The 15,848-nt window shown below is 43.7% G+C and overlaps 1 protein-coding gene across 1 annotated transcript; it reads left to right on the forward strand.

The window, feature by feature from the left end:
- Positions 1–439: 439 nt before the first annotated feature.
- Positions 440–15,223, forward strand: ALKBH1 (alkB homolog 1, histone H2A dioxygenase). The gene is given in 7 exon segments (XM_082058832.1): positions 440–569; positions 572–748; positions 3,483–3,591; positions 8,096–8,258; positions 11,737–11,827; positions 12,976–13,169; positions 13,738–15,223. Coding segments are annotated over 7 exon segments (1,254 nt in total). The 5' UTR covers positions 440–473; the 3' UTR covers positions 14,162–15,223.
- The last annotated feature ends 625 nt before the right edge of the window (positions 15,224–15,848 follow it).

Raw genomic sequence — 15,848 nt, forward strand, 5'->3', positions numbered from 1 at the left:
AGGCCTACGGCTCACAGACGAGCAGTGGTACTACAGGTGGAGAACACCGAAAATCTGCCTACAAGAAGCTTCTGGAAAACAGGTCCGAGGGAGCGGGGGTGCAGGGTTCGGGCAGGTCTCAGCAGCACAGCCAGCCCAGCCGGGCCCGGCGGCTCCTCACCGCCTCACCGCGCTACTCCCAGAGCCTGCAGGTACTCACGAATGGCAGCTGGCACCTCTGCACTGCCCCGAACTGGGAGAAGTACTCCTTCAGCTCCTCTGCGGGGGAAACACACCGGTTACACGGGCCCAGCGCCCCCACGCAGCCACAACCGCCCTGGCCCGACCCCACAGCCCCAACAGGCACACGCGGCGGGGCGGCCGCCGCCTCCTCCTGTGCCGCCCGGCCCAGGGCAATCCCCAGCGCCGGTGGGGATGAGGGGATCGGCATGGACTCACTGCTCGACACGGTCCAGGGAACCTCAGCCACGAAGATGTCGAAGGCCCTCCTGGAGCGACGCCCCACCGCCCGCACCGCGCTGGCCGCCGCCATCTTGGAGCGGCGGGAGGGGCGGCCCCGCCCCGGCAGTGCGCACCGCAGCACCGCCCGCCCGACCTCCGCCGCCTGCTCGAAATGGCGGCCGGGGCGGCAGCGGCGCTCACCCGGGAGGGCGGGGAGGACGCATTCCGCCGGCTGTTCCGCTTGTACCGGCAGCGCGACGCGTCGGACTTGCGGGGCGTGGTGGATTTTTCCGTGCCGGGGAGCCAGGTAACGCTGGGCTCCTCCTGCCCTCGCCGCACGGCGCGCCCCGGGGTGTGAGCGCGGTGCTGCTGCAGCCTGTGCTCGTCACCTGCCGCTTCCCCGCTCCTCGGCGCCCAGTCTCTAGTCCTGTCCCCGTACTGGCTCGGAGACGCACCATTCCGGCCACGAGCCTCTTGGGGGTAACCGCTTAAAAGTAAGCTGCGTGTGTGGAGCCGGGGAGCCCGGGGTGTGCGGCTCTGGGGGCCCGGAGCCCCTGTCCGCACTGTCGGGCTCCCCCGGGCCGCTGCGTGTGCCGTGCCCGGAGCGCGGAGCCCGCTGAGGGGCCGGCCGGGCCGCCCGGCCAGCACGCTGCCTGTCTGCAGGTTTACACCTTTTTACTTACGTTTATTTGGTTCTGTAGTGTTTAATTAGAGCTCTGTGCTGCAGTAAGGCATCTTCAAAACCACCCGTTACTTAAGGAAAGCAAAGGAACGTGCGGATGGAAGGAAAAAACAAAACAAAAAGACAAGTGTCACTGTTGGAGCTGACACTATTTCCTAGGCCTACTGATCCTTGTGCTGGCCTTGAAATACCTGGCTGAGCCAGAGAGGGAGCCAGCACCGGCTTCTCCCCCTGCTGTGCATGTGTTCTTGCTGTCTTTCTCCTTGGTGAAGTTTCTTCTCCTTTCTTACTCCTTAACGTATTACAAACATTTGGCTGAACCATCAGGACAAGTCCCACCATTGCAATGGATTAGGGCACGCAGGAGCACATCAGAAAGTAGCATCCACCATGGTTAGACGTTTACCATGTTTGAGTGGTAGAGAAGTGATCCCTTAAACTCATCTTCCATTTAATCACCTCACAAAAGGATAACAGATATGTGCTGAAGTATTGCTAACCAGGGATTTTCTATGTATGAGTCTATATGAAAAAAGGGAGTAAGGAATATAGTTAAAATTAAACTTTGCCTAATTTTTCATAGCTCAAGTGCTTAGCCTTTTCTTTTGACTGTTCTATTAGAATATATATTTTTCTGTCTTTTCAGACTATAATTTTGACATTGTTAACAGGACACAAAACCTGACCCATATGAAATTTTTCAAGGCGTTAGCATTAAACAAGGGAGCTGTTAACATTTCAGCCTTTCCTGAGCTTGCAGCAATCCTTTATCAAATAAAGGATTCCAGCGTTACAGACCTTCTGGGAAATTCAAAGTACTTGAGAGCATCGCAAGCATCTGTCCCCTCTCAATATCATTTTTCTTGTGCCTTTTACCTTCAAAGATCAGTGGATAGCTTAGGAGCAAAAGCATCTTTTATTTCTCTTTCCCCAAGGATAAAATGTGGCTTTTCACTTTAAGAAGAGCTACAGGCCTGGCAGATTTGCCCAGATACTATTGTTCCATTTCTCTCAGAAAACTGCTTCAAGTGATTGAGCTCTTCAGTGAAGTGAGACGTACCCCAGCTGCCCTGCTACCAGGCGTATTTAACTGATTCAGCAAATGTAATTCTTCAGCACAGAAACAGCTCCTGTTCTCCAGAAGCCCTGGCAGCAGCTGGTGTGGAAGCAGACTAAGAAGGTGGAAAGGGGCAGAGTCTTAAAGGAAGAGCCTTCCTGGGGACGTTCTGCAGACAGGACTCCAAGCCAGGCTCTTCAAGGCTGACAGTCACGGAGCTGCTTTGGGCAGAGAGCTGAGAAGTTGATAAAGCTGAGCATGTTGCAGGAGCTTCTGCCCAGCACTAGTTTAGAGTTTTCTCACAAATTTTATGTATGTAATTTTGAGCTGTTGCTCAGAACATGGTAACCAGAGCTGCCAGCCTGCAGAGAGAATGATTTATGCATTCACTGCTGCAGACCCTGTGTGCTTGTACTTAGGCCTTGATTTCATATACACTTTAAATTGGCATAAAGTAAGTCTTACCATCTTTGCTTGCTTATTTCCACTATGGCCAGCTCTTTCCTTTTCCACACCTGTACTCTTGCACAGCCACAGGGAGAACTGGACAGGGCAACCAAGCCAGAACAAAACCAACCTGCCTCTACCGTGTCCTCCCCAAGACAGTTTCCAGTCCAAAGGGATGAAAGGGCTGGGAACACAGTGAATGAGTTTGTTTCTTTCAGCGTGTGTTTGCTTATTGCAGCTTAAATACATGTGTTACTAGGACCCAAGAGAGTACATTGAGGAATGTATCTTGCTAAGCCTTGAGCTGCTGACTCTGCTGTTGGAAACAGGAATGGCAATGTGGTATTCAGAATTTACAGGGTTTCTGCAGCCCTTCACATTAGACAACTTAGGCCATTTCATCACTGCGCTACAACTTCTCTAAGTTACAGATGAGAATAGTCATCTACCCTGTGGCATCATGAGCAATAACTTCTATTTGGAACATGCTTTGAAGGTATAAAGTGCTATTGGTACTAAATATTGCCCTCTAATGGAGATTGATAATTACCAGAGTGTTTTATAATGATGAGGCTGTACTGTGGAAATAGACAAATAGTGCAGAATTTTTTCTCATTACTATAAATAGGGTGTTTTTTTATGAATGGAGGACATCTTGTGTTCTTGTGTTGAGTACATACCAACTCTCTTAGGAGTGTGCCGCCTTCTGGTCACATTTGCTTAGACAATAGTTCTGTGGTGCAATTGGCACTTTGATGCAACTTACCTTGCAATACGGTAGCATTCTTTCTCATCAGTGCCATGTTTGGATGAGTTTTGTTTTGTTTTTTAACCAAATCTGTTTTCTTTTGCCAGGTGTTCAGATCACAGCTCAGTATTTCTTCAGTCAGTGATCAAGATGCCTCCAGAGCAGGATTACGACCAGTTAGCCAGTGGAAAGCCTATGGCCTCAATGGGTATCCAGGTAGGTAGATTTCAAAAAAAAATTAAATATGTCCTTGTCGCTTTGAATTCAGGTGTCTTTCATCTTACCTTCCTTGCCTTGCCTGAAAAAGCTATTATGGTTCGCTTTAGTGTAATTTAATGTTTTTTTTAAGTGCAGGAGGACAAACGAGTCACCTAAAGGGTGGGATGTGGCAGTAGATGAAGGTCAGAACAGAAGGGCCCATTCTTTCATGGTCTCTGATCAGTCAGACCACCCCTCATGAGAATGGATCCCTGTTGCCTTTGATAAATAATTTATATTTCTGTGGCATCTGTTTTTCATCAATGTACATCACAAAAATTAGCTAAGTGGCTGAAATACAGCAATTTCAGGGATGAAGTGTGGCAGCACCTTGCTGGTGTAGAACAGTGAGTACAATAAGTGAATAAGAACCTCTTGTCCTATTCAAGATATAGAGAATTTCATTAGGCAGGTTATTTCAAAAACTGAAATGGATCTTAGGTTCTCAGGATACCTGGTACAGTCACAGGAAGAGGTTAGGTTGAAATGGACGTCCAGAGATCTAGTCCAGCTCCCTGCTTAAAGCAAGGTCAAGTTGAAAGTTACATCAGATCTCTCAGAGCTTTGTATGGGTGAGTTTTGGGAATCTCCAAGGACAGAGATCACATAACCTCTCTGAGCACCCATTCCAGTGTTTGGCCACTCTTGTTGTGATCTTTTTCACCTTATATCTAATCAACATTTGCCTTTCTGTAGTGTGTGACTGTTGCCTCTCATCATCTTGCTGTGCACCTCTGAGAAGAATCTGGCTCCATGTTCTCTGTATTGCCCCTTTAGGTAGATGTTACTAATATGGGCCAATGTGCCATCAGCCTTCACCACCACAAGGGTGCACTGCTGACTCCTGCTCGGTTTGTCCTCCAAGACCCTGATCCTTTGATTTAGAGCTGCTCCCTAGTTAGTCAGTCTTCAGGCTATACTGTTGCATGGGCTTATTCTGTCCCAGGTGCAGGATTATTACTGTAGAATTTCCTGAGGTTCTTGTTGGCCCATTCCTTCATCTTGTCAATGCCCCTTTCAGTGGCAGCAGTGGCCTCCAGCATATCCACTGCTGCCCCAATTTAATGTTGTCTGTAAGTGCAATGAGGATGAATGTCCAATTGTCCAGGTTGTTGATGTAGGTGCAGTTGTCAGTCTTGGTCCCTGTATCAATGTGAGGAATGCAACTCATAACAGCCACTGAACCATCAACTCACTACTCTTTAAGCCTGATGGCCCAGCCAGCTTTTGCTATCTAGTTTAGTTTACCCAGAAACTCCATGAGTGCCCAGTTTGGCCCCAGTGATACTGGAGGAAACTGGAAAATGTTGCTAAGTTGAAGGTAAACAGCATTCCTTGCTCTCCCCTTGTCTGGGCATCTCACTGTAGTGGGCAGTAATGTTGGTTGGACAAAATCTGCCTTCAGTAAATCTTTGCTGGCTGCCCCAGCCGCCTTGTGCCTGGAAGTGGCCATCATGGAAGTTTGCTCCATAATCATACCAGGGATTTTGGTAAGGCTCATGAGTTTGTTGTTCCCCAGGTCCTCCTTATTTCAGGGATTTTTGTTCATTTGATTTTGTTTTTTCTCGTGTTTCTTCTGGTCATCATGACCGCAGTCATTGTCTGTGTGAGTTGCCATGAAGCCAGCCTACCATTTCTGAAACTGGGGCAGCCACACTAGCCATCCAGCGTGGTTAATTCACAGGGAATTGAATAAGTTCCAGAGAAAGGCTTCCACCTCTTCTTGCCTCTATAGATTTTTTTTTCCATTTAGCTGTCATATTATAGCTGCCCTTGCTTGGTCTCACTTGTCATTTTATGTCTGTCTAAATGTCTTTCCTAGCAATTACACGGGGAGGGGGAAGATCACAAGTGTTCCACTTAACTGCATCTTTTCTTCTGTTTTGACAAAGAAAACCTTTCACTAAAATGAAATGCAAATACATTAATAAATTCTTAGTCCTGTTTAGAATGAAGTAATTTGTGGACAAGAATAATATTTTATCCTTTTCCAGAAACTTTTATCTGGACATCCCAAAGCACTATAAGATATTTAACCAACTGCCTCAATAGCCATGTAAAATAAGTTACAAATTCCTTAGTTTGTCTATGAGCAAATGGAGGGGAAGTAATTTGGTTTTGTCCCCACAGTGAGCAGTGAAATGTAAGACTAAGGAAGCTGGGTGAATTTCTGTTGAGGTGTCTGAAGTTGTGTGAGATGTGGGTGCTGCTGTCTTTGGCACTTTGTAACTGACACAAATTGATTTTTTGAGGGGTTGTTCTTGTTTCTAGACATCTGTGTGTCTTCTCCTTTGACTGAGGCTGGAGACCACTTCCACTAGGTGTAAATTAATACCTAGTGTGCTGCAAGATTTTGCTGCAGTAAGAGAATTGCATCTGCTTCCTGAGGGCAGATTCCTTTAGCACAAAGACCCCTGAAGAATTTAGCTTTTGCACAGTCCACTCAGACCAACTCTTTCAACGCCAGGAGGTTCAAGTGTGTTGCCTTCAAAGCTTGCCTGTGGTGTTCTGTAGTCAGCTCAGGAAGAAAAGTATTTCCTCCTTTTCTGTCTTCAATGTGTGGCAAGTCACTGATTTCTACAACTGTTAGCCCTCCCAGGAACTATTACGCTTGAACATTAGTGTAGAATTTTATAGTAAAACTCTGCAGCTCTTACAAATTCGGGGTTTTCTGCCTTTCTTGATATCAGAAACATAGTGGTAACCCATTTAGTTGTTCTCTCTTTTAGAAATCCAGACTAATCTGGTTTCTTAGGAGTAAGCAACAATAGATTTGGAGAGACATGAGTACATGAGTACATTCTAAGCTTCCGATACAAGAGTCATAAAATGAAGATACTTGTTCTCAGCTCTGTGAGGAACTAGCCCTCCAGACTTCAATTCTTTCATTAGTACCTGGAGATAATATGTAGTACAGCATAATTTCATTGAAGTGTTTTGAGAACACCACGTCAAAAACTGTGGACAGAAAGGGCAACATTATTATTCTGTTCTATGCAGAGGCCAACAGAAAGTAAATTTAATGCTTCTGGCAAATAAACTTCTTGTAAGCAGACCTGTCAGAGGCTGCCATAGTCTGCAGGTGCAGGGATGGAGTGAAATGAATGACAGTATGTTATTAATAAACTGAAGGCTCTTTTTCTAACCAGTTAATTTAATCTTGTGAGGTCTGTGAGATATGTGGCAGGAAGCTTTTTCTCCACTTTTATTATCACTTTCCTAAGGCCACAAGGCAAGTTTGTATCCTACTGAGATGCCTAGCCTTGCTTCTTCCCTTTTCATCTGTTTTTGTCTGTTTAACTTGATATGACTGACAAGTTCAAAAAGACACAGTAGGGCAAAACCTTGAAGCCTCCTTTTCCTTTGTTCCTCCTATACCCTTATCTCTCTTTGAATGTGAATTTTATGTTGGTGAGTCTTACTGAATTGACAGTCTTTGAGAGGGTGCCTTGGTTCTCAGAGTAGGTACAATACAGAATAATAGCATCTTCCCATCAGACACTTACTCGTCAATACTGTTGACCCTGGCCTGGAATGAAGCACCCCTGGGGTGCTGGGGGAAAATTCCAGTGAAGAATCCTGTTAGCACTTCTGGTAGTAGCAGATCTTATGTCAAGGACTCTTCTCTGTTAAGATATAGACTAAATCAATCCATTACATCTCTGCTGACCCCCTTACCTGCACTGCTGCTTGAACTCTGCCTGAGGTGCCTGGCTAAATGAATGTGCAGACTAGCTACAAGTTTATTTTCTTTTGCTAATTAACAATAACTGGGAAGTATTTGCAGTCAGCAGCTGGCAGTTTGGGATGTAATTTGACTTTCATCCCCCTTGGGTATTGCCATATGAAAATATAAAGATGGATACAACCAGATTTAGTTGGAAATAAGCATGAAGCAAAGGAGAGGAGAGTTTATGTTACTAGCGATTGCTCAGCCTGTGGACTGTTCTCTGCAGTTCATGATGCTGAAGTAGCAGTAAGAATACAGTCTGAACTCAGACACAACAACAGAGTGAGTTTGAAGTCTAGAAAAACTAGGCCAGAATTACTTTTAACTTCACAGGGTTCAAGACAAAAGTCTTGCAGAATCATTTCAAAATCAAATTTACTCCACAGCAACTGGCTTTCCAAGTTCTTATTATTCTATCTACCTGTAATCAATATGCCTTACACAGATATGTCCTTTATTGTAATTTTTCACTCAGACCAGCACTGTCTGCCCTCCCTGCCTTCTACCTTATGGCCACCATTTGTTTGTACTGAAAAAAAAACCACAATAGGTTTTAACTATTCAGAGCTGGTTTTAGATTTCATCAGCTTATATGCAGAGTCAGTGGTTATATGCCTAAGGTGGTTTTTTTAGTACCTTCAACCCCTGTCTTTTGCTCTAGTTTTAGGAAAAAAACAGGGAAATGCCTAATCATACTTCCTCTTCACCCCCTCCCTTTTTCTCTGTGGTCAGGGTTTATTTTCATACCAAACCCTTTCCTCCCGGGCTGCCAGCGTCACTGGGTGAAACAGTGTCTCAAACTATACCCCCAAAAACCCAATGTCTGCAACCTGGACCTGCACATGGCTCCTGAGAAGACCATTGACCTGTGGGGGCAGAGCAAGGAGCAGCTGAGGTGAGTCCACAGTAACCTTTGGTGGTCAAAAGTAACAGAGCCAGAAGTGGCCTGCAATGAGAAGGTCTAAGAAAATGAGCAGGGAAGGGAAGCTGGAAAAGATTGTATACCTGCTGGCAGTATACAGATGGTTCCAGACATGCCAGGTTGAAGATGGATTTTTGCATGGCTTGATGTGTATCCTTGTTAATTCTCCGCTTTCACACTCAAAATGGGATTTTCTAGTAGCAAATTATTCCAAAGCCATCAGTCAAATAGAAAATAGTGACCTTGGCTGATACCATGGTTCTCAGAAGCTTGCTAAGCACAGGTGCAAGTGGAACTGGGAGGTCCCTCTTGGCCTCAGTTTTCCTGAGGCAACAAGGATCCTTTCCCAACCTCCTGCTCATGCCAGCTCTTCTTCCCGGTCAGCTGTCAGACCTAGTGTACTGTACTTGAAAGGCTGTATGTGCACTTTTTTGATCTCATGTCAGCTAGTTTCTGCATTTCTATTTTCCAAAGTATTTCTTTGGCTTGGTGTTTATTTTCATACAATCTGAGATGGGGATTAACTGTACCTGTTTTAGTGGCAATCGCGTTTACTCTGAAAGATTCCCACAGGTTCCGAGTTTTGTGGCTCAGCTGCATTTCCTGTACTTAATTTGGAGGTTAATGAAGAATATATCAAAGTTTTAAAGTCCAAGTTTTAAAGACCTTTTTCTTTTTTGATTAGAGTCACCTGTAAAATACATACAAGATAGATGCTGTTTACAGTACACAATTTTTTAGTTGAGTATTTATGATTACCTTGTAGATTTCACTGCTTGTTTTAGGTAACAATTGTTTCATGTGATGGAGTGACTGGAGTTCCCTACAACTCTCGTCTTCAGTCTCAGTCTGTTAGTAAAATTGACATGCTGAGATTTTTTTCTTCAAAGAGACTCTTAACATCTACAAGATATGAAGAGGCAAAAGCAAGCTTTGGACTTTTAAATATTTACTCCTAGGAGTGAAGTTCTGTCCCCACTTGAGTTTTCCAGGCTCAGTCAGAATTAGTTACAGAATGCAGGTGCCTTTTTTGTTTAAAATACTGACTTTCACATTTGTGTTCCATCAAGGATGAAAAATTGTTCTTTGAAAGTATTGTGCATTGTGCCCTACAGCTGAAAAAAATGTGGTACTGTTCCAGCTTGACAGACCTTTCCCAGCAGCTCCTCCTGCACACACAGAGAATGATCAGAACAGAGGTTAATTTGCAGCTGAATCCAGTTCAGTTGAAAACAGTGTTTAGAAAAGTGACAGCTGGCAGAAACACTGGCAGTTTTATTAAGCACTTGCCTGAGTCTTCAAGTGAGCAAACTGCTGTATTTGTGCTTTTATTGAGGAGACAGCAGATCAAAGTAGCCAACTTGTCTACTACTTGGAATGAGAGCTTTTCAGGGAGGAGAGAAACAGAGCACTTAACTAAAAAGAGATTTGCTTCCAGAATTGGGTACAACTTTAATGCTTTATAAAGCCATCAGGAAGATGCATAAATGTGCTTGGGTCACGGCTTTTCTGCTCTTTTCAGGATGCAGAAATCACGAGGCAGGGATGTCCATACAGTTCCTAGAAATGTATGCTATGCTCTCTTCACAAAGTGGGGTTTGTGTGTTTTCTTTAGTGCCGGGGACAATTAAATCCATAAAAGAGGGTACAGCATCCCTACAAGATATAGACATATATTCCTATGTATAAGGAAACAGCTGGGGGAATTTTATAGATGAAATCATTTACCAGTGAGTAAAGAAAAAAGGAGCTTCAGATCAAAGCACCCCTGCAAATTCAGTCTTGCTCTTTCTAACATAGTTACACCAGAATTTCTCTGTGCTTTCTTGTTAGGAGCACCTGCTGCTACAGCTCTAGGAACTTCTTGTTTCCAGATACGTAACATGAGGACTTTTCTCTTCTTAGCAATCACATATGAAATCACATGCAAAATACTAAGTTCTGGGAATAAGGACGTACTGAGCGTATTAGAGTTCTTGCTGTTGTGCAAATACTCCAGCGCTGTAGTGAAACAAGGGCACTTTCAAAATGCAAGTGCTAAAAATGTTTAATTATGAACGTAAGTTTGTTGATTGAAAGATGTAGAGGAAGGAGTTGTGGGCTTTCCCTTTTCAAAATGCTGTGTCACCTGCTTGTAGGCTCCCTAAATTGTTTCAGGCAGGATGTATTTGCCAGTTACTGTGTCGCTGCATTACGGTAATTGCAGTTGCTATTACCCTATGACAAAGATGGAAACTGGAAGTCTGACTTACTTTCAATAATCAATAAGCTATGAAAAATTACTACAGATAAAGAAACTGGCCTTTTAATCCTGTTTCTACTTTAGCTTAGGAGGTATCAGTATGGTGTAGGTGAAGGGCAGAAGCAAGCTGTGCATCCGGGTAGAAATGCCCATTAAATGCACATGGTTTGCTGAGACTTGAACATGGCAGCACAAATATGAATCCTGTTTTGTAAAAGAGAACATGTCTTACTGAACTAATGAGGCTATAAATGAGAGCCAACCATCTGGTGCTACTGTTTATCATGATATCCTGAGTACATTTCCCTTTTCTTTCTTTATTTACCATAACACATGACTTGGCTTGAGAAAAGAAGCTGAAATTGCTGGAATAAGTGGACTAGATGCCACATACCTTCTTTTCATATTTGTCACTAGTATGTTTCTGTCTTACTATAGTAATATTATTTTCCGTAGGCCATAGTAAAAGCCCAGCCCTGAGGTCTCTACCTGCCATCATGACCTTCTAGTAAGAATGGGAAATCGATATGTGGTTTCAGACCACTGGGTCCCTCTGCATGAGGGTTTTCCCTTGAGAAGAACAGGTTTTTGTCATGCATAGCTGTCTGGATAGGAGACACCTGCAATCTGGACTTCTTGACATTACAAGATGTAAATGGTCATAGTTAGTGCTGTCTTACTGAAGACTGAGTCAGTCTACCCTAAGGATTTCTTGTAAAAGTACCACATAGTAGAACTAAAGGCCCTTTGCAGTATGATACAGCTTGAAATGCTTCACTGTCAGGCAAAGCATTTTCCTTTTTTCCATTAACTGACTAGAATATCTTTTCCTTGTGTTTGCAGCTTTTGGATCTTCACAGATGCTGTTCTTCCAGGTGCTCAAATAGTATGTGCATAATTCTGACTTTTAAATCTGAACCAGTTCACTGTGTTTTCTCCATCTGATAATCTGCTCGGTACCATGTGGAAAATACAAATTTTCAAATGGACAGCAGTTGGCAGTACGCCCTACAGCTTGCAGAAATTGCGTGAACTGAACTTTCAAGGTCTTTGGAGGAAAAAAATTAATGGCACTGAAAATACAAGTTTAGCATTGATGGTTTTAATATGCTGTCGTATGGCTGAGTGGATCTTATTACTGTATGCTGTGCTACCAGAAGGCCCCTCAGAAATTAACACATCCTATTTCTTTCCAATTTGTCTTTGCAGAATGAAAGGTTCCAGTAAACGGGAGCCGAGAAGCTTATTGGAGAAGCTGCGCTGGGTGACCCTTGGTTACCATTATAATTGGGATACTAAGGTATTGAAATTAAATTCTTCTCCATTTTTCTTGGCAGTAAGCACTCAGAGTGGCAGACAGAGTAGGGTATCATGGAATAAAATATAGTAAGATGCTTATGATCATACCAGACAGTCTTGAGGAAAGGCTGTAACAAACCATGCTTGTAAGAACCTTTTAATCTGTATTAGTTTTCTGTGGAGGATTTAACAGTGAAAGTCCTTTTCTGCATTCTTTCCTTTGAAAGGTGACATAAACAGCATATGCTCAGCTCTAGACCTGTGACTCCATTTCAGCGTGAGTTTTTTTACCCTGCTGAAAGGGATGATCACAAAAGCGTTGTTAAATACTTAGGGTAAGAATGACCTTGAATGCTTGAAGACAGCTACTTCTGAGAAATTACCCCTCCTTGGAGGGGTGAGAGAGAGCAGGAATAGACTGCTGTTGATGTGACTTTGAACTTAAGAGTCTGAATCAGTACAGCACAGTCTCACCAACTAACAGCTATTTTGGGGCTCCTTGAATATTGTAAAGACTAAAATAAACTTTTTCATAAGACTGAGTCAGATGGAGACTAAGAAAGGATGGCAGAATGAATATGCAGTCTACTAGTACACTGCAGATACTTAACCAAATCTGCTTGCAGCCTTGTATTTACCAGGTCAGTGTATTATAGGGTGGCCATAACAAAAACTTAGTTATTCCCTTCCACTCCTCTCAGAATCACTCATAGGAGAGAGGAAAAAGTAGGTTTGCAATCGGCTCCTGTTTGTCTTATTCTTTGGAGAAGGAACAATGATGCTCTTTTTGGAGCTCTCTGTTGATGAGATGGAGAACTGATTCTCCATTGGCAGCTTTAAGTAGTGACCAGGTAGATCTTCGTGATGTTGGTACTAACCTTACTGACTTCAAATTTGCCATCCAGATAAAATGATTTATTCCATGATTAATTGAATCTCTGGCAGTCTCAGCATAGGCCCAGAATTAAATGATAAGAGGTAAGCTTGTTGTCGTTCTGCCTATGTCGTAGTCATTTTTCAGGCAAATATGATGTCCTTCACCATGACTATCAGCCAGACTTCTGAGTTCTCATTCAGTGTTTGTTTCCAATTGTATTTGCTGCTCAATTTGGGTATGGTTTGTTTTTAATTTTGTTCTCCTTCCTCTAGAAATACTCAGCAAATCACCACACTCCTTTTCCCTCAGACCTTGCATTCCTGTCAGAACAAGTGGCTGCAGCCTGCGGGTTCCAGGGTTTCCAAGCACAAGCAGGGATCTTGAATTACTATCATTTTGACTCCTCACTGGGAATTCATGTGGATGAGTCTGAACTAGACCATTCTCGGCCCCTTTTATCATTCAGGTGAGTTAAGGAAAGTACTCAAGTGTTGTGGAAGGCTTGGTAGCATTTTTTTCCTGTGCATATGGTTATAGGAAGTCAGTATGATGTAGCTTGCTAATTTGGTATATAATGTTCACTCTCTGAAGATTTGAATAGTGGGAAACTAGCTCAAGGGCATAGACTTTTTTTTTTTTAAAGCTACTTGAACAGCATGGATATGGTACCTGGAGTGGAAGGGCTCTTTGCACAGAGCACAGTTCTGGTCTAAAGCAGTAAAGGGGCAACTGGGTACTAACAGGCAAGGATTAAATCCATCAGCAGAGCTTCAGACCTGGCAGGGCACCTGATCACACTATGCCTACCTTGAACCAGGCCTCGTAGTCTGTTTTCCACATCGTCATTGTAAAGTAGTTCCTAGGAGTCCATCTGGGTTTTGTTTGGTGTTTTTTTGAGGAGGGAGGTGTTATTGTTGTTTGGGTGGTGGTTGTTTTTTAAGAAATTTAGTTGCTAATATTTTATTACAGTACATGTAATTGTTCTCTGCCTGAATTTGTTTTCTCTTCTCTCTCCATCTTCATACCACCTGTAGTTTTGGGCAATCCTCGATATTTTTGCTTGGAGGCCGGAAGCGGGAGGAAGCCCCAACAGCAATGTTCATGCATAGTGGAGATATCATGGTCATGTCTGGCTTCAGCCGTCTGCTGTACCATGCTGTCCCACGGGTCCTCCCCAACCCCGAAGGGACAACTTTGCCTCTGTGCCTGGACCAAGCACTTTCTTCAGACCTCCCTGTTGGCTCAGTCATCGAGCACAGCTCCGATGAGGATTGGCAGGTCTGTGCCAAGTACTTGCAGTCTTCCCGCATTAATATGACTATTCGGCAGGTGTTGGCTGAAGGTCAGAAATTTCCAGAGGAATCTGGGACAAACACAAAGGGCCAAGCACCCTCTGAAAACAGTCACCACCAGGAGAAGAGCAGTGCCAAGAGACATAAACCAAATACAGACAGCTGAGACCAGGAGATCATGCTGACATGGACTGGACAGGCAAGCTCCATGTGGAATTGGGAACTAATGTAATCATACTAGAAGTCAACTTGTCTGTACAGGTGTTAATAAACTTTTACAGAATAAGTGTAGTCCTTCTTGCTGTGAGAAATAGATTGGGGGAGAAAACGAATTCAAAAGGAAAGGGATGAGTTCAGCACGGGCCTTGGACGTTTGCTGCACTCAGTTCCATTTAAAATACCTGTATGAGAATTTTAAGCTTGGTTCAGTGATGCTCATGGAGTATTTTGAAATCCTTGGGCAGAAAGTGCTAACAAAATATACATAATTGCTATGTGTTAAAGAATCCTATTGAGCTTGTAAAGCTCAGTTGAAGTACATAAACAAGTAGGAATGAGAAATGAGCTGCTGTGGGTGTGAGACCTAGCTTGGGCATTTCCAAGAGAATCCCCTCTACAGCAAAAATTGGTTCAGTGATCAGAAACTAGCAGCTCCCTGAAGCAACCCCTGCTTGCTGTAGTCCTGTGCTCTCTTTTTGCCTGCTTGCTTTTCCTCAGCTGCAGGAGAAACTGATCGTAGGAGTGGAGCTGGAGCTTTCTGCATGCCTCAGATTTTAGAGGGAAATGACTGGGGTCAATATCGACTTAGAATACCTAGTACCTCCCAGTTGGGTCTTCTCCCAACAGTAAGTATGTGATTGAGCCCCACATTTCTAGTCTTTCAAAACTGTCCCCTCTCAAGTGCCTGCAGATTATGGTCCTGCAGTCTCAAGCTAACATCTTTAAGGGACAGAATGACTTGCAAGCAGAAGCAATGGAGTTCTGAATTAAGTACCTAAAAAAAGAAATTAATCAGTGACTATATCTGTCACCCAAAGATAAAGATATTGAAGCAAAAGAAAGCACTAGCTTATGTGCCCGTTCTCTTGAAGACTCAGACCTTCCTATCTGCATTTTAATGTAATTTTAATTGTTGGAGTACAATGTACTATCCTTGGGGTATTTTGTTGCACTTTTCCAATGAATAAACTTACTTGGTTTTTAAATTAAAGATCTCTATCAGTTTTGAGCTGGCTTCTTTTTTTGTTGTTTTTTTTTTTTTCTCCCTGTTATTACAATGTATTGTTAATGCTGCCGCATGCCTTCTGCTCTTCCCTCCAGGCTTCTTTTGAATCTACTGCCTCTGCCAGCTCTGGTGGAGGAGCCCTGCATGTATCTGCAGGGCTGCTTTCCTTGTGGGCAGGTCAGGGTCTGTTAGGAAGTTTCAGACAGGTGTTGCCTGCAGTGTCAAAGTCCAGTTTAATATGTATGTGGCAGCTCTCCCTCATGGAGAAAGTGTGTCTGGTCTGCTTATTTCATAGAAGGTGAATGTATGTATGTGTGCAATTAATTCCTTATACAATACTGCAATCAGCTCCAGTAATTTCATATTTAAAAAAATCAGATGTTGGTGTTAAGGTCTTATACTATGACAGAAACATGTTTTTCCTCTCTCCTAGGCCTCGTGTATTTACACCTGAGCCTTGGGAGATTGAATAGTATAATGGAATGAGGTTAACCTATGTCCAGAAGACCTTTTCAGCGGGTTAGCAGTGGCAAGACCAAGGGAATGCCTTCTTGAAGAGCACTGCAGAGCTCACCATCTTCATCCCATGTGCAGACAGGCTCAGGAGCCATCAGAAACGGATACAGAG

Source organism: Streptopelia decaocto (assembly GCF_964273445.1).
Source record: "Streptopelia decaocto genome assembly, chromosome: 7".
In the NCBI taxonomy this organism is placed as follows: domain Eukaryota; kingdom Metazoa; phylum Chordata; class Aves; order Columbiformes; family Columbidae; genus Streptopelia; species Streptopelia decaocto.